At 41.0% G+C, this 27,090-nt stretch overlaps 1 protein-coding gene across 14 annotated transcripts in view; it reads right to left on the bottom strand.

Moving 5' to 3' along the window:
- Positions 1-27,090, bottom strand: part of frmd4a (FERM domain containing 4A) — a 126,017-nt gene that overhangs the window by 12,956 nt on the left and 85,971 nt on the right. For 10 of the 14 annotated variants that reach the window (XM_054777035.1, XM_054777029.1, XM_054777034.1 and 7 more), the window contains 12 exons: positions 22,841-22,935; positions 19,321-19,413; positions 15,295-15,379; positions 11,236-11,292; positions 10,738-10,760; positions 7,448-7,531; positions 7,311-7,376; positions 7,168-7,225; positions 6,870-6,956; positions 2,696-2,772; positions 1,671-1,812; positions 1,413-1,554 (listed from right to left, as the gene is read on the bottom strand). In XM_054777035.1, coding sequence (XP_054633010.1) covers positions 1,413-1,554; positions 1,671-1,812; positions 2,696-2,772; positions 6,870-6,956; positions 7,168-7,225; positions 7,311-7,376; positions 7,448-7,531; positions 10,738-10,760; positions 11,236-11,292; positions 15,295-15,379; positions 19,321-19,413; positions 22,841-22,935 — 1,009 coding nt within the window. The remainder of the gene's footprint in view (positions 1-1,412; positions 1,555-1,670; positions 1,813-2,695; positions 2,773-6,869; positions 6,957-7,167; positions 7,226-7,310; positions 7,377-7,447; positions 7,532-10,737; positions 10,761-11,235; positions 11,293-15,294; positions 15,380-19,320; positions 19,414-22,840; positions 22,936-27,090) is intronic. The other 4 variants (XM_054777031.1, XM_054777043.1, XM_054777033.1 and 1 more) reach the window with 1 other exon arrangement.

Raw genomic sequence — 27,090 nt, forward strand, 5'->3', positions numbered from 1 at the left:
CCAATGTTGATTTCTCCACCTAGAGTCTTAAAATATTTAGATTTTTACTTTTACACGCTGCCACCAGATGAGTCTGCCTCACTGCCTTGGGAGTCATAATGATGATTAAACTTAAATAGTTAACTAAAAAGAACAAAAGTGAAGTGTATAGCGACGCGACTATATGTTACTACTTCATATCACTTACTTTGTAACTCTTAATGCGGAAGTACAATTTGCTGCATTTACTGTAAGCATGCTCGGAAAGCCCAGAAAGTACACTCAAAACATGTATTCAACTTAAAATGACGTAGTGTCTTTGAACGCAACCCCCCGTTGCTCATAAAAACATGGTTAAAGTATGTTTCAAATGCTCTGCTAAAGAAACTAGTGTGTGACAGACATGTGCTATCTTGTAGCTTGATTTAAATTTTCACTTAACTCTGAGCTGTTTATACAAATATTTAATGCCATTTATCTCTCTTTCAATAAAATACAACAGAAATTGGTATATTTCAGACACAGTTACAAACAATCATTAATTATGATGAATTAATTAGGAAAAAAAAATGATTAATCTGATTAAAAATTTTGATTATTTGACAGCCTTAATGTTAATAATTAGTGGCAGCGCATCCATAACCACAAAACGGCAAAACTCGAAACACCATAAACTGAGGATTACCTGTTCTTATTTTTGTCAGGTGCTCGAAATAGTACCTGGTAGTACCTGCTGTGGCGAGCTGTGTAGTTACCATGCAGTAGAAATTGGGCCTTCATAAGACTGCATCATTATCAATTAGCATCAAAGACATGCTTTCACTGCCAAGGCAACATGGCCTTCAATGAGCAGTGGACTATGGACTAATGACATGACAATGAGTAAACAGATGACACAATCTGTATAAAATAGGAAGGAAAAGAAGAGCAGGGTGGAGACTATGGGATGGTATAATTGTATGTATGTTGAGAAATTAAATACATAATAGTAACCATGATTACTTTCAACAAACTGGTTAAAGAGGTTTTAAAGTCCACTCTAATCATCCTGTCACTGTCATAACTTGTTCAGCATACATCAACATTGTTTTAAAATGCCATTCAAAAGCTGTCCTTTGACCTCCTGAACTTTTCATTCCCATAACTACTAAATTTAGAGGCCAGGGACTCTGGAGGATGCCACATGGAGGGCGAGGAAGAGCTGGTAGTTACACTGACAGAAAGGCACGGGATGTGATGTGTATATAGTGTTTGTGAGAACATTCGGCTTGCACAATTGACGGCGTCACCAGCTGTTTCTGTCCATCCAGTTGTCAACCAACGCCCTACACCAATACCGCCACACAAAAATGCACTCACATATCAGTCTTTCTCCCTTCCTGTCATCGTCTCTTGCTTTCTAACACCCCAGATACAAATATTTGTATACTGACCTGAGGAGAGCAGACTGCCACTGCTCCCGCTGATAATCTTGCCTTTGCTGCCCATGTTGGCCAATTTGGAGGTTTTCAGTGTTCCGGTTTCAGTGAGGTCGATGGCAATCTCACTCAGACTGCGTGCTGCATGGATCTTTGACTGGACACACACACAGAAACAAGAGGACGTCATTAAGAGCTTGTATCTCAACCATCACTTCTAATGGTGTCTGTGGTCTAGTATGCATGTAGAAGGGGGAGGGTTCGATGACTGACCTTGCTCTGCTTGCGGTCCAGATAGAACTGGTGTTGGCTTATGGCCATGGCCCAGATGGACTTGATGAGGGCTGGACAGGCGTACCAAGTGTGCACAGCAATGCCACTATGACCAAACGTCCTCCGTGTCACAGACGCCCTACAGTAGAAGCGGACACAAGGCCTCTTTATACACACCGAATGCAACAAAAGGACGGCAAACACATTTACAACAGTAGAAACACTCCCAATTCTCCAACTATTAGAGTACCACTTTACTGGCAATAAAGTGGAGAGGAAAGACACGTATTGGAGGCTGGTGAGCTTATTTCTGCACAGCCACACACGATGATGCCCTGTTTGCTCATCCTTATTTAAACACACACTCATGGTTAGCTCACACTAATGACAGCTCCTTTCAAAGAAAACACCGCTGCTCGCCGTTTCACCCTGTCTGACTGCTTTTCCTGCCCGGTTACACTCCACATATGGAGCCAGGTTAAATAAATACAGCAGAGGTCACTTTTGCTGCAAAACAGCCCCATCATACAAATGTGAGCCCTTTTTGTGGGCCATTACCGAGAGTTTTTGGCATGTGTGTTTGTGTGCATTATTAATTTCTTCTGGGGTCTCATCAGGTGCATTTTGATAGAGAACATGACAGATTCATGTAATCACATCTAATTATCTGATTTGTGGGATGACGCGTTGCTGTGTGAAAGCACACAAAGTTGTGGCAAGATGTTGCTTCACAGGCGCAATAATACCAGATTTACTGTTATGGCTTTGATTTGACAATTTAGCGGAATTTCTATATCAAAGAGGCTTGCACCAAAAGGAAAAAGGCAGAATTCTACTGTTGTTACTATAATAAGGTATACATTAAAGGCTTGAGAAAAGGAGAAACATGGTCTTCTTCCAAATATTAACAGGAAAGAATTTAACAGCACGTTCCATCAGTTAAGTAGTTTAATCTAATAGTATTGTAGCAATCAATTTTAAAATAAGTGATATGCTTGCCTCCACATTATGTGTCATAGATTTACCTCCTGGGGTCATGAACTTCCACTGAGAACTTCTTCTCTCTGAAGTACAGGTTCTCCAGTTGACGCCATTGGAACACCTGAGGTTTAAAGACAAAAAAATACAGCTCATCAAAAAAACAGAGCCCACAATGAATCCACAGAGCTTTGAGACAAATCCTTTTCTTTGCAAGTTCCCAGATGAAAAGTATAAAAGGAAGAAGCTCACAAAGTGGAGGGAAAAGATGCTAGAGCACCAGTAAGGAGCTGATAGTCCTGTCCACAGCAGATCTCTCCTCTTTATAACAAAGATGTATTCCTCATCGTATGTGTTAAGTCCTTGAAGAGCATGTCGACTTCCTAAGCCTCTGTAGGCCCGTCAGAGTGAAAGTGTGTAAAGTTTCCTCCTCTCCAGTAACTTCACTGGAAGGGGGGGCGTTTAGGTCTCCCCTCCTTCTGACCCCTCCTCCATCCCTCAGGGACTGTGCTTCCTGCCCTGTGGTTGGGAGTAGTGTGTGTGTGTGTATGTGCGCGTGCGTGTAGTGAGTTCAGGGGAGGAGTGATGAAGCTTTCTGTGCCCCCTCTACCCCTCCTACAATTGAAGTGCCCTTGCTTTGTTTGATCAGAGCTCAGCGCACACATAAACACACACCATCTGAGTCTGTTTCTCGTTAGAGGGAGGGAGAGAGAAGCCAAGCTGGTACATTGCTGCTGACACTTCCCAAACATGCAATGCACACAAACAAAGATTTAAAAAAAAAAAAAAAGAGTCAGACTAAAAAAACATGTAAACAATTTCTCCTGTTGCCAGGATATGGTAAGAAAAAAAGGGGAAATGAAGGAAGAAGTAACAGTCCAGGAATTTTAACAGCCTGGGAAAACAATGGACAGACAGACGGATAGAGAGGAAATGGGAAAAGGAGGAAGCGTACATTGTGATAAGAATGACATAAATACAGCCTAATGTATGTGTACTGTGCATGAGTGTGAACGTCTTGGAGAAGGAACGTGTGCTCTCTTATCAAATCTTGCTGCGGCGTGCACTCTCAATGGAGTGTGAAGTGCTAATGTAGCATGGTGCTAAATATAGCAGGTGGGACAGATAGTGAAGAACTGTGTGTGTGTTGCTTGCATATAGTTATGGAGATAAGAAACATTTATAATTGTGTTCAGGCACGGGATGCTTGTAGTTCATGCTGACAGATGTGTTCTTAACAAGTCAGCCAAAACCAGTCTTTGAAGGCTGGGAGTTGTGCACATGTATGCTATAAATCCTGTAACCTCTAAACACTGAAATGCACTCATGATGCCACAAACATGCACATGCAGAGGCTGTGACCTGTAATTATTAATTATGCTCGTACCTTGAACATAGACCGATGTGTGTGACATAATATTGTTTGAGCTGAAAAGGTCAGATCTGGCCTTTTTTTTTTTTTTTTAGTATAATGGACTCTCCCGAGATTACCAGAAGAATAGTTTTTAAATAGCCTTGGCTGCAGCACGGCGAAGTATTATTCACTTCTAGGAATGGACCTGAGGATTTAAAGACAATGTTAGGTCAATGTGGGTGGGGAGGTTCCGGTGTGTAAGCCATATCCACCCGTTGTCAAGGCAAAGCCTATACACTCTTCCTGTTGTTTGTAGGGGACTGTGCCATTTTGGAGGGATGGCATATATGGAAAAAATAATAGGAACCGGCTGTTATTGTTATTGTCTTTCTACTCAAGCGAGCGGGTGGGTACTCAACTTGTTCTGCGGCAAAATGAAATCCTACGATGAGTTAGCTTTAAGTCAGTCACTCAACAGACAGTCTGTCTAAATGAGTCAGAATACCCTAATGATGAATTAGAATCTCCTGTGCTGTGAGCTTCAGGTGCTGTGTGTATTATTTGTGGTTGTGGTAAGCTGAGGCAGTGAAGTAGTTTAACATCCCCAAATAACAACAGGATCTTAACCATAAAAAGGAAAGCCACCATGAAACCCACCATGAGCCAATTACACAGCACAACTACAGTCACTTAGTAGCTTATTAATGATAATTTAAAACAGGCTCTATTTTAACTGTGGGAAAAGACAGTAAATTGGGCCCAAAATAGCTTGTAAGTATTCTATATTGCCTGACTCAATCTGCCTTTTAGAAAAGAAGCAGCAAACAAGTGATGTCAGGGTGAGTCTGTGGTTACTTGTGGCCAATATGGGGAGAAACTGTTATTCCTCTATTTTAGCAAATTTTCTTGTAAAAAAAAAAAAAAGACTTCACACACCCACAGCTTTTCTCGGACTAAATCCAAAATTTGTTCAATAGAATTTAGTCAGTCTGAGGATCTTGGGTTACACTGTATGAGTCAAGGTCTTTAGGCTGCAAAGAAACAGCCATGGTGACAAGACTGTTTCTTTAACAACATTTTGTTGCTGTTGAATAAAAAGCATGCTTCTTCTTCAGAGTTTTTTTTTAAATTAAAAAAAAAAAAAAACAAGTAATATAGCAAGTATTAAAATAAAATAATCAAAATCATAACGCAGAAAGTACTTTTACATTACATGAGAGGTTAACTTCTTTTTACACTTGTATGATTGTGACGTTACCAAAATCGGTACTTAAATCATTGCCTGTACAATTAATTAAGGTGTTAGGATGGTGACAGTTTTACCCCCGAGCTGAGTAATTCCATTAACATAATTTCCTATGGGAAAATTGTTTCAGAGGAAGACCACAATATATGTCAGAAGAAGGGGGTAGAGTGGAGGTCAGCACTGAGGCTTAACAGACCAGCGCCTCATACTGGCAGTTGCTATGGCAACTGTAATGCTTGATAAGTTACCAGGGTATGAATGTTCTATACGGCTCTCCCTTACTGGCTATAAGTCCTTCTCCTTCCTGTTTCCTGTTGACCTTTTTAAGAAAAAGCTACAAACTGTCATCATTCATTCTGCAAAGCTATAATAGGTGATATGGTGAAAGCCAAACGATTGATCTAATGTGCTTGAAGGCATCTATTGTATTTTCATTTGAACCTAAAACAAACTTTTTAAGAATAATTTTAATCCCCTATAACTACAACTTCTACCTTACTTAGTTCACACAGTAATAATGACATGCCTTGATGACAACTGTTACAGACTAAGCGGCAAACAGGAAAAGTGGCAGTAGACAGGATGTATTCATCAGGATGTTAAGTTCATTGCTCAGTCCAGTTCCTGTGGGAGTGTTTGCATGTTTATGGGTCTCAGAGTGTGTTAGTGGCTGTTCAGTATGCAGCAATGTTGTTAAATCTATTAACACTCTGTCAGAGGAGGCAGAACGCCAGCGATCAAGGCCCCATAAGCAACGAGGAGCCAAAGGTGAGTGAAGAAAGGAGAGTACAGGATGCTAAACATCTCCAGACACTAGAATTTGTCAAGCATCGTCATGTGTTCGCTGAGGGATAAAAACCGAATAGTGACTATTTAGTCACAGGAAGGACAAGAGATTACCAACAAAGAAACATATTTGACGTAAGCAAGGAGGTAAAGCATAATAAAATTACTCTTTCATCTAATAGTGGCCTCTGGGCTTGAGAGTCGTTCAGTGTGGCTAGCTGTGTGTCCGCTTCTTTAACAGCGCTGGCATCTTCGTAGGCTTTCAAAACACAGTCGTAGCGATGCTGGCGTTTCAGGTGGCTGATAAGGCAAAAAAGTCCCACACGATCAACGCCATGATTGTATACAAGTGAGCTCAGGGGAGGTGTGCAGCATGTCACAGAAAAGGAGCGCTTGACTTGCTCACCTTATCCCAGGAACACACACCACAGTACGGGTAATTCGATAGTCATTGGATAGTTTTTGAAAAAAATATCGGTTATCAGAGTTATTTTTAATGTTACTGGATTTATCGGTATGACGTCATAATTCCTCATATCGGCCGGATAATTATCGGTCCAATAATTATCATGCACCCCGAGTAAATATGGTTACTAATGTTGATAAAGCGCACATGCCATCTGTAAACCTGAAGATTCCAGTGCGGTTTAAATATAAATTGCTGCTGGATGCATGGAAATATGAATATAGAGATGCAGATGCACAAAGAAAGGCCTACTCCGAGTAAACACCCCGGCCCACAGGAGTTTTCAGCATAAAAACATTTTTATCACCATCTAGATTGTATTGCCAATGGAGAAATAATGACAGCTGTGGTTCTGAGGGGTCATCTCACCTTTCTGGGCTTAACTTTGTCCTGATGGTCATACTGAAAGATGCCTTTATAGCTCAGGCCCAGCCACCAGGGAATTCCCTGCTTATCCTAAAACAAAACAATAATGAAAACATCACGTATGAGCATGTGGAGGGGTTGACATCACCAGAAATAGTGCCAGCAAAAAGCCTTGAGCACCATTATGACTCCCAAAGTCCCAAACTGCCTACTTGCAAGTCCAGAATGAAAAACAACATATGTGGTGAAAAGTGGGGTGGGTGGGTTTGGGGGTTGGGGGGGCAGGGTAGTAAAACTGTACCTTTACAGCATAGTAATGTACTCCATATGTGGGCAGGGACTCTACAATGCTCATGTAGCTGTGAGGAAGAGACAGACAACACGTGTGAGACTTTTACAGAATGCAGTACTCGTCCAAAGTGGTGGACATACGCTAACACTCACTTTACAATGGCTTGCCCTCTGGACTGCCCGTTGAGCTTCTTGTAGTGTTCGATGACCCGCTCCTCACTGTGAGAGAAGAAGATATGATAAAAAAGGTGACAGGAGAGGGCAATGAGGATATGTGGTTGGCCTCTCACCAGTAGGCCAGGGATGGGTGCTCCTTGAGGGCCTGGGTGGGCAGAGCAGGCAGCTTTTTCAGGTCAGACCTGGTTGCATCATTACTAGGAAAGAAAGACCACAAGGCCTGGTAAGAACTCTGTAGAAGACATCCATAAGATGGTTGAAAGAGCTTTTAAGTCACACTGAGAAACTTATGTTACATTAGTAAGCACAACATTAAATCAAGTAAGATGACGTTAAATCAAGTTGCAAAAATGACAGTATGTTCTCTTTGTTTTGGAGACTCTGGCACTCAGCATGCACACAGTTGGAGACGGGCAAGAATCAAGTAACAGGAAATAGAGAAAAATCTTAAACCTTATTAAAGGAAGATTAAAAAGGAAAAGGAGCAGACATGGGAGAGAAAAAAACACAAAGAGTAAAGGAGGCAGGGAGCCAAAGAGACTTGGTCCGAGAAGGCGTTTTCAGACCACTGTTGGCAAGCGGTCATGAAACCTCGACCTAATCCAGGAGCCTATCTGCCAAGCCCCAGAAGATTGGGGAAAGCCCTGGGAGCTCCGAGCCTTAAAGAGCTCCCAGCAAGAATCTGCACGATTGTTCTTTACCAAGTGAACGTATTTGTTGATGCCTGACAGAGATGGCACCAGACTATTTTATATATCTAATTCTAATGTTGGCGTACCTTCTATACGCTTCATACCATACAATTTGTCGAGGTCAAATTCAGGCAGAATTTTCATGCTGCTTTTGCAGCACCTTACAGCTGAAGTAGATAGCATGCAGTGGTGTGAAAAAGTGTTTGCACGCTTCCTGATTTCTTAATTTTTGCATGTTTGTCACACTTAACCCTTTAAGCGCCCAAAATCAGCAACAAGCAACATTGCTGAATTTAACAAGCCATTTCTGCAAATATGATGCCTCATATAGTTAATACTTTCTACCGGGAGATGGCAGACATCTGTAACTTCAATCTGAGCAACATTTGTGGCTGTGTCTATATAAAGTATATAAGTTTATAGACTTTGAAGCCCCTTGTGCGTCAGTTCGCCATGACAGTCCACATGCAGCATACTTGCTTTGCTAAACCGTGTTCTCGGTGGCAAGAGGGGACGTGCTGGGTTCTCAAAACACCGCTAATAGTGAGTGGGGTAGTAGAGGAATGTAATAAAAGCAGCTTTTTGAGCCAGAGTTAAACCAAAAAAAGGGTTTCAGGTCGAACCAACTGTGGAAGCATGACAATGGAAAGCCAAAGCTCTGAGAACCAGCTCCAAAAAAGCTCCGAACCAGGCACAGTGGAAAAGGGATATCTGTGGTCTGATGAGTCAAAACTTTAACTTTTTGCAAGGTGTGTGTCTTGTTACATCTGGCATACAAGTAACACCGCATTTCAGAAAAAGAACATATAACCAACAGGAAAATATGGTGGTGGTAGTATGATGGTCTGCAAATGTTTTGCTGCTTCAGGACCTGGAAGACTTGCTGTGATAAATGGAACCATGAATTCTGCTATCCTGAAGGATAATGTCCGGCCATCGGTTCGTGACCTCAAGCTGAAACCAATTTGGGTTCTGCAGCAGGACAATGATCCAAATTCCTCCACAGTGCACTCCACAGAAACTCATCGCAAGTTATCGCTAACACTTGATTGCAGTTGTTGCTGCTAAGGGTGGCCCAACCAGTTATTAGATTTAGGGGGAAATCACTTTTTCCCCACACAGGGCATGTAGGTTTGGATTTTTTTTCTCCATTAACAATAAAACGCTGAATTCAAAAACTCCATTCTGTGTTCATTTGTGTTGTCATTGACAAATATTTAGATTTGTTTGATGATCTGACACATTTAAGTGTGACAAACATGCAAAAAAAAAAAAAATCAGGAAGGGGGCAAACTCTTTCACACCACAGTACATGCACTAGTGTACCTGTAGTGAAAACCACATATATTGCACGCATTTTGAATGACTCTTTTATTCTAGCGCAGTGTAAAATAAAATAAAACATGTTTGGAATAACACTCACATTCACCTGTGTTGACCATTTATTGAAAGAGTAAATTGCTGTGTATTGAAATCTGAGAACCAGCAGGGTAGAGTTACTGGGCAAAGTTGCATATGGCATTGAGGAGGAGGGATCTATAGGGCTTTTAGGGTGCATGTGATGGAGGGGTAAGGAAAAAGTAGAGAGTAGGCTGAAAGGAATGTCACTAGAGTTCGTCACATTCCGAGCCGAGTGTGTAGGATATTTGGCTTGAGGAAACCAGGTCAGAGGTAGAGGCTTCTGCAGTCTGTCATACATCACAGAGAAGCACATTTGGGGCATCACTCGAAACAAAAACGTTCTCTTTTCTCGATTGACTGTGTAGGAATGACCTACATTGTGTTAGGCCCTGAGAACGCTCGTGTTTTGTTTTTTTGTTGCTTTTTTGACGGGTAGAAAAGAAAATGTGTCGACACAGTGTTGGATCAGCTAAAAGTCACGTCCACACAGAACGGATCACTAGGTGAAAATGATATATACAAATAAATAGGGCACACCTACATGTGGCGCTGAAAACAGACACACAGAAAGAACCACGTCACACACCAAAACTATACGAGAAGAAGTAAGAATGCATTTGCATAAGGTCTGAAGTGGAATTACTTCTGCGAACTTTGGAGTATAAGACAAAAATCAGGAGAGTGTCAAAATATTATGTTAGCTTTCCAGCAGCAGTACCACATTGTTTTCAGAAAGTAGTGTTTTGCTTGTCCGTAGGACAACGACAAAGCGGCATTGTCAGATTTTCCCACTCTAGAAGCCGTTTAAAAAACTCCCCAACTATTAAAGGGCACCGTTGCCGTGTGGATAAAACGCTAAAACGATAAGCTACTTTACCGTTTCGACCTGAAAACATTCCTGTGTGGACAGGCTCTTAATGTCACATCCAATATAGGGACTGGGATTGGCACTGGCACCTGTAAATTACATCTAGGGGAAGTAAAATGTTGGTTGTTTTCCTCTATGCCCTCCACTCTTTCATGGAAGATTTTCACTTTGATCTCAATCATTTAGTTACTGAAAAAGAGTGAACTTTGATGTCCATTTATGTTTTTTATGACTTTTAAAGGCTGCTTTTAAATTGCACATGCATGTGATTAATTCTTTCTAATATGAGCAGCAGGCCTGTTTAACATGTTAAACAAGCTGTAATGATGTAAGAATAACTGTCACTGTTTGTGGAGGGTGACTAACTTGTTTAATGATATGAAAGCCATCACTGTCAATCAGTGACTGAATCGACAAGACGGGCCAAAGGAAGCTATCTTACCTGGTGAAATCACCTTTAGCCTCCTGTGGAACAAAGCAGATATATGAATGTGTGAGCACAGAGTAACCATAATAAAACGCTGCATTGGTGATTGTAAACTCTAGAAATTCTCTGCTGCAATCACAGAGAAACATAAAACGATAATCTTTGAAAGCTTAAAGAGGAGGATATACACGTTTGCACCTGCACTCGCACACACATGCACGCACAAATCCCATAAAGTGACTGTGAACTAAAAGCATCACCCAGCTGCTTCTGATGGTAGGTTACATGAGAAGAGGCTGAGGGCAGCCAAGAATTTAGATGGGAGCCAACAGACAGTTGAGGCTTTTTAGAATTTCAACTTGGACACATCTTTACTCAATCACTGACAGACGGATGAGTGCATTACATAATAAGAGTTTGATCCTTGTCAATTAGCATCAAACACTTGTGGCTACATTGTGGAGGGTGACTGCTTCCTTGGATCAAGTGTGTGTGGGGAGGGTAAAAGCTTACTTGGAGAATGTAGGACGCCAGTTCAAAGACAACTTCGCTGTCCACTTCGATGAGCTCCTACAAAAGGAAAAGAGAAACATGAGCGGGACATTAAGACCAGGGACCTCACTAAAACTGTGCGTGGAAATTTGACTAAAAGTCTGCGTACGCCAGAAACCCAAAATGTGCGTACGGACAAACAACAATATTCAGACCTACAAAATGTGGCGTACGCATACATTCACACAATTTGTGCTTCACCTGCTGTCCAAACGTGTGTACGCAACTCCACCCAACGTCACGCTTTCTCCACGCCTTCAATTCGCCATAAATGGTCAATGCAAAGTGGCTCATGAATGCGGCGTCCATATTTAATGAGTCATGAGGCATGCTGGAGCCTATCCCAGCTGACTTCAGGCGACAGGCGGGGTACACCCTGGACTGGTAGCCAGCCAATCGCAGGGCACATATAGACAAACAACCATTCACACTCACATTCATACCTATGGACAATTTAGAGTCACCAATTAACCTAACATGCACGTTTTTGGAATGTGGGAGGAAACCAGAGTACCCGGAGAAAACCCACGCACGCACGGGGAGAACATGCAAACTCCACACAGAGATGCCCAAGGGAGAATCGAACCCAGGTCTTCCCGATCTCCAGACTGTGACTGTGTTAGCCAACATGCTAACCACATGGTTAGCTAGATCATGTGTTTTATTGTATTAATTTATGTATGTGACACGTAACCGGATATGACGTTTACGTCTGCGCTACGTGAAAGTTTTTACGTAGCTCAGTCTTGGTGGATGTCATAAGACAATAGAAACATCCCCATGCTAACGAAGTATTTTAACAAGAGTCACTTATAAAATAACCTCCCAACATATTACATATATGAAGTATGGTTATTGACCATTTATGGCCATACATTAAAAAAAATAATAACTACCACAGCACGGGATGTCGCAGAAGCGCTGTCATAAAAATTAGCTAAAGGAGGAAGTGACGTAGTCTTGTGCATGCACGGAACCGATTGCTTTCCGGGTACGTATTGCGCAGTGACAGGCAGCAGAACCGCGTTTCTCCCGGTGGGCGTCGCTATAAAGGGTCCCCCATGCAACAGCAACTGTAACGAAAATAATGTTCCATCAAAACGTAAATGCAAGTTTTGAGAATGTTCACAACAAAAAACACAGTATTTTAAATCAAAGGTTTCACTCAGCTACAAATACAGGTGCGGAAAACTTTTTGGCCCCATTTTGTGCATACGAAAACTTTATAAGTAAAGCCCCAGGTTAAGGAAATACGACCAGTGTTGTTTTTGTCAACGACGATGATGAAATTATTTAATTGACAAAGCTTTTTTTCATGATGAAAACGAGATGGTGATGAGCTAAACATGGCCCTTTTGATGACTAAAACATGACAAGTCGTGTGAGTTTTCGTTGATGAGACGAGACTGGACGAAAATGTCAATAGGTGATCTATCGTACGTTTAAATTGCATGACATTTCTGCTTATTGTGTGTGTAATCTTTCAGTACAAAATTAAAACGTAGCAATGCATGCTAGCTTAGCATGCAGCACACTTCCTGCTCAGCAGGTGGCCGGTGACGTGGGCAACGAGAGCCCTTTTTGGTGGGAAACAACGCACTGATTTGCGGATATACTTTAAATATAATCCATCCAAAAGAAAAACTGAGTGCAATGTGCAGAAAGGCTGCGGTAATCATGGCTGTAATCTCAAGCACCTGAAGGCTCGTCACACTGATATTGTTTCGAAGGTACTGTAAGATACAACAAGTTGTGTTAACATATCATATACATACAATGTTATTCGACAATTGGCTTGTGATAAATTTCATACTAAGCCTAAAGCCACACACGTCCTGGCGCGACATAGCGCTAACTTCAGGCCAAAGTTAACTGTGATGTGACTGTAGAACATGCAGGGATTTTTGACCGAACAGCAAGTGGTAATGTTGAAACATGGATGTGGAGGGAAATGTAACATTGCAGACCTGTGGCTGTGCTCTTTAACACCGCTGTACATTCGGTGACGGTGTGGCTATCTCTTTATGCGTTTATGTTCTGTCAGCACGTTGCAATACAGTACGTTAAACAGGTGGAGTTTATGTGCTTTGTTATCATACGTAGAGTCTGCTAGCTTTGGGCCACAAGCCACAAGGATACGTCAGTGACGCCATGCAGCCCCAACCATGACTTGTGGTGTTTGTGGCGCTTACAATAAAGTTGGGAGACACACACACGCACAAAAAAACTCAACAGTTCAGATACATTGTATTTTTGGCCATTGCTCAGGAAGAAAAAAAAGTCTGAAGGCTTCAGTACTGGGTGGGTGCCAGCCAAGTGGTTAATAAGCTATCAAAATCTATTTTTGTTTTGCTTGGTTGATAGTTAAGGCCCTTCCATTTTATTAATATGCTACGATTTTGTCAAAATGGTGTGCAGAATAAATATATACGTATATACTTGTGTATATTATGTTTTTTTAAGATATGCTATACCTACATTTGATTTAGTATTCACTTCTAAACCTTTACAGGAGGTGTACTTTGTATACAGAGATGCAGTAATTATATCCTATATTTGTTTTTTTCCTCATCTAATTTCCAATACTTAGACATAAATGATTAATTTCTTTTTTTTTTTTTACTAAAACGGAACATTTTTAGTTTTATCGATTAAAACTCCACTAAATTGTTTTTTTTTGGTTTTTGTTTTTGTCAACGAAAACTGGATCTAAAACTATCACATATAGAACTGACTAAAATGTGACAAAAACAAGAAGCATGTTCGTCCTAAAGACTAAAACGAAGACTAAAAATAAAACGGCTGCCAAAAACAACACTGAATACGGCACTGTGGCAAAACTGGGCGTGGACCGTAGAGATGTTCTCTGATGTTCATGGTTTGCCCCAAGATTGGTTGGTAACGCTTTTTCATCTGCCTACAAGTGCTCCTCTGTTTAGCTCTTCTCAGATTTCATGACCTCCTCATGTGGATGGAGCTAGGAGATTAAGGCGCGGGTTGGGGGAGGGGATTTAGTGGTCAAGGGGAGACTTGGAACGTCTGGATATTTATTATTCGTGACTTATTTCTGATAGCATATTTGTTTTTTTCCGGGATGACTTGACATTAAACTGGTACATTGGTCATGCATTAACTGCTTTTTCCTGAGAGGTTTTACATTATTCAATGTATATGAAGGTGGAGGGGTGGTTGAGAAGTGAATAGTGGGTCAAGTATGTCAGGAATGTCCTCCTGACAATCTACCTCTTAATTAGATTGGTAAGATCAGACAGCCGGGATGAAACATGAGACAGACTAAGTGCAACACCCACTGTGTCCCCCCTTTAAACACTACAAAATTTGTGAGTTATTTCTGTACATCACAAATTAACATATGTGTTGGAGAAGTGGTAAGGTGCAAGGCAGTGGTGCTTCCAAACAGGAGCTGTTGATTGGCATTTATCTCTGTTCTTCTCACGAGGGATTTAATCGATATAATAGATTCTCTATGAGTGAGTATTGAGTGGGGATTAAAACACAGATGAGCTGTGTACTATGAGAGCAAATGGGAGCGCTCAAATTTGTTTCATTCAGGCTGGAAAATAAATCTGAAAACATATGGAATTGAGCGATAATTTTAGGTCACGTGTGCCCCCTTCTGGACGCCAAAAAAACCTTCTTGTCACTCAGTTCTTCCAATAAGCAGCATCTATGAGTATTGTGCCACACAGAGCAGATGGCCATAAATGGTACAAATCATTACTTGCTCAGCTAAATATGGTGGGGAACAGCTGATGCAACTGATTCATATTCTCTGCTGTTTTTGTTTTGATTTCTATTGCTAAAGTCAGCCTAACAGAATGTATCAGAACTTGACAAATCTAATCTAATCAAATACCCCACACCCCTTCTTTAGCAGTTGTCCAGAAGGAAAACTACTCATATCTGCAAAAACATTTGGAATGAAAACTGCACACTATTTGTCAGAGGGATTTTTTTATCCCCAACAGTAAAAATCGTGGCATCACAGCGGTGGTTTACCTTGTAGATGATGGACTTGGCATTGAGAAAAAACAGCTCGATAGTGGCATTGTCCTTCAAGTATGATATACTCTCTATGTAGAACCTGAAAATGAAGAAAAAGAAGTCAAGCAGTTGCCAAACTACGTAGTCTTCAGTGGCACAACTTTTTGCTGAAAATGCATCATTACATACAGAGATGGTGCAGATTTTAAAACTTGATTTACTGTAGAAAACATCATGCAGTAACATACAGTAGTTCAAAACACCTACAGTTATGGACCATTTTATTAGTTGCACCCAATTTAAGAGTTGTGTCCAATTGGCTAAGGGACTGTAGAACATCAATCAATATCCTCCATGCCATGTGTCCTGTACAGTACAGAATGGGTTCAGCTTGCCTCCATCCATCCATCCATTTTCTATACCGCTTCTCCTCATAAGGGTCACAGGGGCATGCTGGAGCCAATCCCAGCTGACTTCGGGCGAGAGGCGGGGTAGACCCTGGACTGGTCGCCAGCCAATCGCAGGTCCAGCTTGCCTAATTTACATAATTGTTCGATCGGTAGCAGTGTGGCTCTTTAGTGCTGTATGTTTGCAAGTTTTCTCCCCGACAAAACTCAGAATGTCGACTAAACGCTCTGCACCAACAGTTGCACCCAAAAGGCAGAGGAGGATGCACCAAAAGTTGGAATTCTGAACATGCTGAAGGAACATAGATCTTACGCAGCTGTAGGGCGCCATTACGGAATAAATTAATCTTCAGTTCGTACCATAAAAAAGGAGGAAAATAACATAAGGACGACTGCAGCAATAAGTTTTAACAAGGATACAATAAGAGCTTTAACTGTCTGCAACAAGACGATGGAGAGGCAGCCTCTGCGGATGCCGCGGCAGAGGCATACGTGAGCAAATTTAAAGCCATCATCGAGGAAGGGGGACGTAAACAAAAAAGCATTTAATAAACAGAAAAACATATCCTGTAAACGAAAAACATGCTGTAAATGGAAAAATATATAATGAACAAAAAAACATATAAAAAACAAAAAAAAAAATCAACTTCTACTACACGGATTTCACTTAACACTGGTATGTTTTGGAACTTAACCCCCGCGTTAAACGAGGGAACGCTATATTGACACTATCAGAGGCATAAATTTAACAATATGGTTATCATTGTGTGTCATGCTTTTGTTATATTTTGTCTCTCTAATGTAGCTAAATATAAGATAATGGACATATTACAATGTAAGCATAATAGTCATAAAGACACTCTTTTATTGGATTCCATTAGAATGTGCACGTGTACCTAACGTTTTGGCTAGTGAGTTGAAACATTGGACGTGTGATGGGAAAAATGACCAGAAGGGGGCACAATATCCCTCTGTGTTTGTGAGCCTCTGCCTCTCATTCACCTCCATAAAACATGGCTCTCACCGTACTGCCCTGTAAACCCCCGCACCCCCCCACCCAAACGCACTCTAAATGTGCATGTGATGCAATTTATCACACATCGCCTCAACATCTTGTAGCGATTCCACGCGCGCATACAGTAATAATACACATACACGCACGCTGGAGAGCAAAGCACAGTAACCCACTTCTGGCCGAGCAGTGTGCAGGGAAGTAACATAATAATGTATTCTAAATTTAGCTCATGAATGCATGCATGCACAACCAGTGGGAAGCTACTGTGGCAAAAAAAATGGGGGGATCATTCTTTTGCTGCCTTTGCCCCCAAGCTTTGGAACTCCCGCTATGGTTTATCACGGACTTACTGTAACAGCTTTTACATCTTATTTAAAAACAAATTTATTCAGACTGACATTTGGCACGTGATGAGTGTAAGACTTTTAGATGTGATTCTGTAAATGTATATCTATTTTTGTTTTACTTGTTCTTATTATATCTTATTCAGTCTTACCCACTTCTTATTTGTACTTATTTGCTGTAAGTTGTTTTTAGTCTTGTGAAGCACCTGGGGCATCATTGGGATGTTGTAAGGTGTCATGCAAATAAACTTTGATTTGATTTGTATGTAAGGAAGCTACTCATGGTCCACGCTTCTCGGATGAACATCAGTGTTAAAAGATGCTATGCAAACAGTGCACTTATTATCCCAAACACATTCCTTCATACAAATATAAACATATCTTTCGGTCTCATATAAAACTGCTTGTGTACTGTAGATTGTAGGGGATCAAAAGGGAATCAATGAAGAAGGGCTCCTATCGCTTTACCAATTAAGCTGCAAGAGAAAGCCCAATCAATATTCAGTATAAACATTTAATTAAAGCTACACTCTTGATGAGCCACACGCACAGGTCAGCCTGACATTTATTATGCATAACACACAAAACATCAGTATACATTATGCTTGTGAAAACAATATGCTTGGACTGGTAATGGATTCAGGGTTGACATTTGGGTTGATTGTTCTTCTGTCAGTCTTATATCTGCATGTGTGTGTGTGTGCATGACTGATGTAAGGGAGTGAAGTCTGTGACTGAACTGAGCTATGGCAGAGAAGAGGGGTATGAAACCTTTAACTGAAGTCACTGTTCAGGACGCACACCCACAACATCCCAAAACAGCTAACACCTTCATATATTAGGGGTCTAGAATAACAGTTATGTTCACTAAATAACCATATATTTTTAACCTTTGTACTCTAAAAAGGGTGTATACAATATAACACATTTTGAAGAGGTTCAAGAACCAGTGCATAAGATGAAGATTCAGCCCGAAAGTGCAGGGGTAGGGAACCTATGGCTCGGGAGCCATATGTGGCTCTTTTGATTACTATATCTGGCTCTCAGACATTTCTTAACACGATAAAAAGTATATATATATTTTTTTCACTGACGTTTTAAAGTAAAACATTACAGAAATCGCAGTCAGCTAGCTAATTCTGCAGAGCCTTTTTGACAAAGAAGATTGTGAAAAGAAAGGTACCGAGTACGATGCAAAACCATGCAGCAACAGAAGTCACGTTAATGGTAAGAAGTATTTGATTTATTATTGGTTAGCTTCAGTATAACGTTATTAAAAAGAATATATTCAGAGACTTGTTATATTCTAAAATTGTCAGTCTTGCTTAAAAATGCACAAGTGTTAAAAATTATTATATGGCTCTCACAGAAATACATTTTAAAATATGTGGCTTTCATGGCTCTCTTAGCCAAAAAGGTTCCCAACCCTGCCTTAGGGTGATTAGGCACTATTACTACCACCTGACTACCAGCTGAGTGAATATAAAGCTATTATTTAAAAGTTATTGGCGTGACAACAAGTAAAAATAAATAAGGCAATAAGAGAGCAGCAACTACTGTACATATTAAAACAAACATTTCTTTGTTGCAGACACAGTGCTTTTGGCTAATAATGTGAAAAATTCCTCCATGAGAAAAGAACATGTTTCTGCCGAACAATTGTCACATTGTATCATTAGATTGGTCCTGTTGTAAATGTCAACCCGGAAATTATTTCTTGTCCACATTGTTTAGTCATGTGTATCACGTTGCTATGCGCTTTGCTAGCCAATGGCGACCTTTCAGGAGGGGGAGTGGGCAATGACATTATCCGGATGTGTTGGGAACAAAGAACTTCAGTCGGCCAATAACAAAGCCCATGCTTTTCACTTCGGGCTTACTGAGGTTGCATGTTTACGTGTGTGGAGGCGTCACATACAAACTGTGAATCGTTTTCATACAAGAAGCGTAGTAGCCAGAGATGTTTGCTCCTCGACATAAAAATGCCCGTTCTTTGGTTGTAGAGCAGGAAATGGTAAAGCTTCCCTATGGGAAAACATGCGGTGCATTCACGAGGTCAATGACGCTCGTGATTGGCTGAGAGGCCCCACGGCGGGAGTTAAACACTGGGGTCAAAGCAATTTTATTGGGGTGCAAAATAGCTGACCCTGTTAATGTGCTCCTCGCACCACAAGGATTGTGCATATGCAAACGCACGGTCACCTCACACTGTACAGGTATTTCTCTCTCAAGCACAATCCTCCATTAGTAAGTGATAAAGTGGATATAGACTCACCTGACACAGAAGTAGAGGACAATGGGCCCAGATTTCTTGGGGAATTCATGTTCTAATACTCTGCGGTCCAGCTGCAGCCAGCTAAAATGGCCCCTAAGGAGTGAGGAAACAAAACTACAGTAATCAGCACCCTATTAAGATACGCAAGAGAAAAATTATGAATACTGTTGCTTCTGACAGTCTTTCCCTCTTACCCCCTCTATTACGTACCCTCCCTCCCCTTGGGTGACATAAGCATACATTCACACTGCAGGTCAATTCCAATTGTTTTGCTCAGATTTTTTTCAAATGTGACTCAGGCCTCGTTCGTATGTAGATATAAATCCGATATGTATCCGATCTACTACAGTCTGAACAATCAGGTCACATGTATCCGACCTATACGTCATCAAAAGGCGTGGGTTACCGTGCGATAAAAGGTACTCACCGTAGGCAAACTTTCTTCTTGTCCGTCTAAAATTATTTTTAGAAAGGGTCACTGGAGCGTCTCCTGCCACCCACACGCTGCTCGGAACCGAGGTCGCAGCAAGTTCTACACAAACCGCCATAGCAAAAATTCTTGTCCACTTTCTTCTTAATCTCCTACGTGGTATCATTTGGTTGAGAAAATAATGACTCCCCTTGCACGAAATCCTTAAAAGTGACAAGTCAATTTTGCCCATCATCCACAATCCTTGTGAGACATGAACACATTTTTCTCTTTTCGGTGCGTTCTAAAGATATAAAAACAGATGAAAAGACGGCGCTAAGAATGCACATAATGGGAAACACATATTCTGCCTATAAAGTCTTCTGAAAAAAACTCCAAAAAGCGCCCAGCGGCCCATTGCATATAATGTGACGTGTACTGTATATTAACAAAGCTACAGCGACATTTTTATGATCAATATTATCAACAGTTACGCCAGTCAACTACATTACTGGCGTATTAACACCTTGCCACACCACACTGGCTAGCTACTAGCCGGCTAGCAACTAGCTTCACCACACACTCGCCTGCAGCGTGTCACAACGTGCTCACAACACTTCAGACGACTACTGAAGGGTAAAGCTACATATTGGACCTGCTGCTGTGTTTTTATTTTTGAGTCTGGAAAAGTTAATGCTAGGTCTAGGCGTTCGTTTCTATGTTGCCATGTGAAATCAATGCGCCCAGGAAGGAAGTTCCGGTAATGCTTCACAGAACCAAAATACGAAAAAATACTGTAAGTATTATATGTTATCATGAATGTCCCTGTTACTACATGGTCCCAGCATGTATATAAAACAATAAAACCTTGTTGGAAGTTTTTGGAGGTGTTTTAATAACGGTCTTTGTAAGTGGCATAGGTGTGTCCCATTACCGGCAGCTGTCTATTTTTACCTGTTTTTATATCTTTACAACACAGAAAAGAGAAGGACGTGTGTTCATGTCTCATACTGTGGATGATGGGCAAAATTCCGAAAAAGTGCAGTTTTCCTTTACGGAGAGCACACACCGCAGCAATCTTTATTTTCGTAAACACATGGAAATACATGTGACGTCATGTTTTTGGGCATGCACGCCACTTCCCGGACGTTTTGCTTTCACATTAACAAGTCGCATTTTTTAGTAATGTGAACAACCACATAAAAATTGGATTTTAACAAAAAATCTGAATTGGGCATCATACCCTGCAGTGTGAACGGAGCCATAAACAAAGGACACACACACGCACAAACACACAGAGTGTGGTATTATTTTTCTAAATGTAAATCATTTCGATTTACATGAATTTGCATAGACGATCATGATGTGGCGCGTCTGTCATTGTAGGTCAGCAATACATTTATCCTATTTCCTCAAATAATGGCCTCAGCTGGGTGCAATGTCATGGTGTACCTTTTTTCCCTTCAATTAGGAAAGATAATTACCTTTACTATGACTGATAACACGTGCATGATAGCCATCTTTACCACAACACACACCACCTACAGAGCTGTGCATCTGTAAAGCTCAATTTTACGAAGACTTTAAAGGTAACATCATGCTGTGTTCAGCATGGAGTAAAAGCTGCTCAACATTTCAACTCTGACATGAGAAGATTTAGGGATTGGAAAAAAAACAAAAGAATGATGTGATGTCTGCTGACAAGAAGAGAGCGCACCTCACTGGAAGGGGGGCGGAAAGCTGAATTTATTCCTTGCGGGACAAACAGAGGAGTAGTGAACAGATAAATGATGGCCAAGAAAAAGAAGATCTACCCTTCAGTGAGTAACTACACCTTAACACAATATAGAATATATTACATATTTACAGTATTATGAAACATATCGTTTAGTAATAACTAAACACTTTTGCTAAAGTCACAGATCTTAAACTTTTTCTATGTAGACAAAAGACCTATTTCTCTCAAATATTATTCACATATCTATCTATTATTGAACAGGTGTGCCAGGCTTGTCATAAAGCTCGACACTGTTTACCAATGCTTTACGCTTCGTGACTGGCTGTGGCAATGGTGTTCACCATTGTACATTGTACGCTGCAGGTGAGCTTCCATCCCTGTACGTTCGCAGGTGGACTCACTGGTTGATTTTCATTTATAAATGTATTCCTGGGCTTCTACCATCTTACCTCTGTACATACACTACATGCATAAATACCAACAACAGTATACTCTGCGCTCTCCGAAAAACGTACTGATGGTCGTTCCTAGAGTCAGAACAGAGTTAGGTAAGACAACATTCCAATACGTTGCACCCACTGCATGGAATGATCTGCAAAATGACTTAAACTTATCTCAGCTTGTTACGTTAGGAGAATTTAACACTATTTTAAAGGAATGTGAAATGAATTGACTTGGCCTATGTAACTATTTTTAAATTGTAAAAGGTCACTCCTGTAAAAGAGATGTTTGATCTCAATTAGGCTTATATGTTTAAATAAAGGATGAGTGAAATAATAAAAGGCCACTACAAAATGTGCAGTTTTATTGTATTAGACATTCCTGCAGTCAGTATGCGTACTGCATGCTCCCTTAACACTTACAAACATTTTTATGGGAAAAATGCATTTACACAAATAGAGGCTTATAGCAATAAGCACCTTGCCCCCGTTGTACCCTAAGTAGCTGAGTTAAAACAAACAAAAAAAACATCCCCGGCCATTATATGAGGAAATACAGTAAATGTCATTCTTCTGTATTTCAGGGACCGTTGTCAGTGGAAACCTTGCGGCTGGCAGAGACCTGTGATCTCTGCTTGTACACTGGAACAAAATTGTCATTGCCGTGACATCAAACGGTAGCAAAAGAAATTGTAATGTTTTTCAGGTTGAAGGCTCCACTGCAGAGACGTATGATGGAAGAAGTACTGACTTCTAATCTCCAACTTATGTTCACATAATAGCTGTGTATAGAGATTAACTTGCCATTATTGCGCTAAAATTGCTCTGTATGATGCTAAAACAGAAACAACAACAAACACATAGAATGATGAAACATTACGTATTACAAGTACACTTAACTTCTGAGTTCAATACTATTTTAATAGAACTTACGTTTCATCTGTGTATGCAATTCCAAAGTATTCCTTCTCCTTGAGGTTGAAGTGTGAGGCCACCAGGTCCAGGAGGTCCTTAGCCATCAACTTAGGCTGCAGAAAAATAAATTCAATATCATGAGTGTTCTGACATTAAATTGAGCAACTTCACTGCAACACACACAGCTGTATTTTAGATTCAAGCAGTTATTGATTCACTGCAGTGACGAAGCATTCTTAAAAAGATCAGGGAAAAGTCCCAAAAAAATAAGAAGAGATTAATGACAGGAAGAGATTGGAAATGGATGGAGGTTGTGGATGCTGCTGACAGTGCTGCGGCCATGCCCTTCCTTTCCCTCCCACTCTCCTTTCAGCCTCTGACCCACACCTCTACTGCAGAGTCATGCCTCTGGGCCAGAATGCTTTACTGCAGAGGAGAAGAGGGCTGCAGCCAGCGTGAGCTTCTGATTGCTAACTATAGTTCACGCTGTGGGATAACGTCCAGTGGAAAGTGATGTGTAGAACAGGATAAATTGTGACAACCACCTCAGCTTCACTCATCACATCACTAAGAGCATCCAGTGTATCTTAAATCAGAGCCGGGCAGAAGGACTGCAGCCTCATAGTGGTGGGCTGTGACATCTTGAGTAACAACACGCCCCACCCTGAGGTTAACCATGGGTGTGCCTTGCCCCTGCCTACGTACTCTTTCCTCACACACACATACAGGGGCCTATACTGATCATGGAAGCAGCCCACTCACAGCTTAGAGGTACAATCACACACATCCCGAAACACTATTAGCTCGCACTAAGGGGTGCATCTGCACAATCTTCCCCTGAGGTATGGTATATCTACTCACAGCACTCTTACAACCACAGTGACAGACGCTACTGGGAGCTATTTAAAGAAAAGGCAATGATGTCATTCCCAGCACACACACACATACTCTCATCTCCACTGACCTAGATCACATATAAGACGCCTACAGTGATTTTTCTTGCTACACAAAAAAGCTCAGGAGAGCAGAGAAACACAACAGAGAGAGAAATGTATACATTGTTATGTTCCTGATGCTCCTATTTATCAGCTTTGAAACACAAACAGTATGTTTGGAACAATATAACAGCTAATTACCACTAATATGTCACTGAATGATCACAAAAGTACTGTGAAACCTCTACATTTTAATTCCTCTAAGGCTGTACTGTACCGCACTTCAGAGCTCAAACCGCTGTCATGAATAACATTACAGCGGCCAGCAACTTCACTTGTTATTAAAGCTAAGGTTATTTTTTGTGGTTAAATTATTTTTACACTTATATTAGTTAAGGGTTAAATGTTAAAAGTATTGCCTTCACAATTTTTAATGAGGGTGACAGTTACCTACATTACCTAAGAATGAATGATTTCTTTTACTATTTATCCATCCATCCATCTTCTTTGCCGCTTATCCTCACTAGGGTCGCGGGTATGCTGGAACCTATCCCAGCTGACTTTGGGAGAGAGGTAGGGTACACGTTGGGCTGGTCGCCAGTCAATTACAGTCTATCACTATTTAGAGACCCATAATTACAGTAAAGAAAATATGAATGTTAGTGTGACTAGTAGTCACCTTGGGCTTGACTGGGAAACAACACAGTCAGTAACTCTCCTTCTGGCAGAGTATAAGCTCCCCCCGAGAAGATAAGTGGCATAACCAATGGATGGAAATGTTGGGTCCGGAACCATGCTTTCTTTTAAGCATTTGCCGTAATGAATGTTTTGGGTCCATCTGAGACACACAACATGGTCTCTTATTTCCACATAGCCGTCAACTCTGGCGATAATAGTAATTACTCTGCAACCATGCAACCGCAGCGGAACCAACAGTGAGCAACGGAACGGGGGACGGAATGATAAAAGCCTGTGTGATGGCGATGAGCAACAAAACCAATCCTGGGGGGAGAGTTTGCCTGAATCACTTGCCAAATCACTACATTGTTATGAATACGGTACTGCACAGGCTGCACTGTACTGTACAATTGAGTTGGTTTCCTTTTCCCTGTGACAACTTACATTGTTCTGCAAATTGTACATCTTATCTTTGAGATAGTAGATAGCATGACATATAATCATGTTTTGGAAGATTTAAATGACATGTAAGATAAACATTTCCAGGAACTTTTACAGTATTACCACAAGGACACACTGATTTCATCGAAATGAACAGATAGGTCGGGTTTTCTGGCCAAGTGTTTCTGTATACACTCGTCCCTCCGCTTCATTGCGGTGCGAATATTGCTGAGTCACTCTATTGTGTTTTGGTCAAAAATGTATTAATTAATAAATTAACACTGTTTCATGGTTGACTATAGCCTATTATTAGTCCAAAAATATTCAAAAAGACAAGAGCAATGTAGTGTTGTGGTCACTACTAGGGGTCAGTAATGTTACAGGGATTAGATATTAATTGCATTAAATCAGCCATCAAACCTTCTCTTAAATTCAGAATAAATATATTAGAGGCTAACTAGTTAGCTCAGTAGATTGCTACAGTATGTCTACAGTATTGTTAAAGCGGCGGCCATCTCTTGTATCACATCAGGGATGCCATAGTCTGTGCACAAACAGTGCGCAATGAGATGTAAACAAAGCTAGCAGTTAGGGCTGGGCCATATGGACCAATATATCCCAATATATTTATGTTGAATATTGATATACGATATATATCTATTTTGACATCGCAAATGTTGTTGGCCAGTTAAATGTGGCTTAAATGTAGCCACTCCTCCGCCTGGTGTTTGTCACCGATAGTGCTTGGTGAGAGGTGTAGCTTCTCCGGAGCACAGTGCTAGCCACGGCCAGTCCAGGTGTGAGGCGCAGGCACTCCAAAGCCCGGTGCTAGCAGCAGACGGCGCTTGTAGCGAGGTGTAGCTTTTCCGGAGTTACAGCGCAAATCCAGTCTATGTCGATATGAGCGATATGTTTGTTTTTGAAATTGTGCTGAAAAAAAAAATCATATTTTAATAATATCAATATATCGCCCAGCCCTCCAGTTATCAATATTAAATCCTACTTTTTCACTCCCGTCATGCCCCCACTGGTGAACAGAAATACTTTTTCAACCCCCCCCCAATTTCAAATATTTATCTGTACTGTACAGACTGAACTCGAAACTGAAACCAGAAAAATGCAACAAAATGAAGCATACAAGCATGTTCGAGAGTCAAATTGCATGTTGAGTATGAAAAATTCATACATGTAGGCAGGTCTGCACTAATATTGAAAGTCCCCACCCAACCCCCCTTTTATCAACAATAGGCATAGCGAGGCTCCACATGCTCAATGAAGCGTTTAAACGCAACATTACTCACTACCAACGGGCTGGCTCTTTTCTGTGCCTTGAGACCCTTCCACGGGACCATCCCATGAAAGTTTCTCACACTTTGCAACCGTGAGAAACAGTGGTGGATGTTTCAAGAAGCCGTGGGGTTGCAAAAATCCTTCTTTAAATGAGTGATGAGATTGGTCGGATTAAACTTGCACCACGGGAAACTTGTGCATGGAAAGTTTTGCACTCTGCTGCGGTCTATTTTTTGGACTCGCCCAAAAAACACAACCACACAGCTCACATCACTTCTACTCCTTGCTAAACATGCTAGCACATGCTGCTGATGTGATCACGTGCGTTCTGCATGCTGAACACAAGTGCAGCTACCGGATAGAAGTGCTGGCGCGGAGTATGGAATGGACTGCTTGTGTTGGAGTGCCAAAATCTGAGATTTTAGATGCAGGCCAAAATAATCCGATTTTTTTTTGTGACTGATATCAAGCCGATATCGGATATCAATATTGGATTGGGACACCCCTAGTTAGTAGTGAACGATATTTTCCATGCAGCCTGAGAGCCAGAACAGGTCATTATTAATGAAATTACAGGGAAGTGCAAATGTTGAGCTAATTTGACAAGTGCACAAAGGCTGCTCATGCCATGGCCAATTAGGTGCTAATTATAGGTTGTCAACCTTGACTATGACAGTATTAGTGTCAAGTTATTAGCGCTTTGTAAAGTTACAGTTGTAGAGTGCCTCGAAAATAGAGGTTGATGTAACATCTACAGGGGAATATATAACTCAAGACATTAACAATGATGAAAAAAAAAGGTCAAAACGCTGCCTTTCGATCCAGACGTGCATCGATGTGTAATGTGCTCCACAATGTCGCACTGACACTTTACTTTAGTCAGTTTAAAAGTTTGAGTATAGCAAGCAGCAAGCAGACAAAGAG

This window comes from Dunckerocampus dactyliophorus, chromosome 5 (genome assembly GCF_027744805.1).
Source record: "Dunckerocampus dactyliophorus isolate RoL2022-P2 chromosome 5, RoL_Ddac_1.1, whole genome shotgun sequence".
Taxonomy (NCBI): Eukaryota; Metazoa; Chordata; class Actinopteri; order Syngnathiformes; family Syngnathidae; genus Dunckerocampus; species Dunckerocampus dactyliophorus.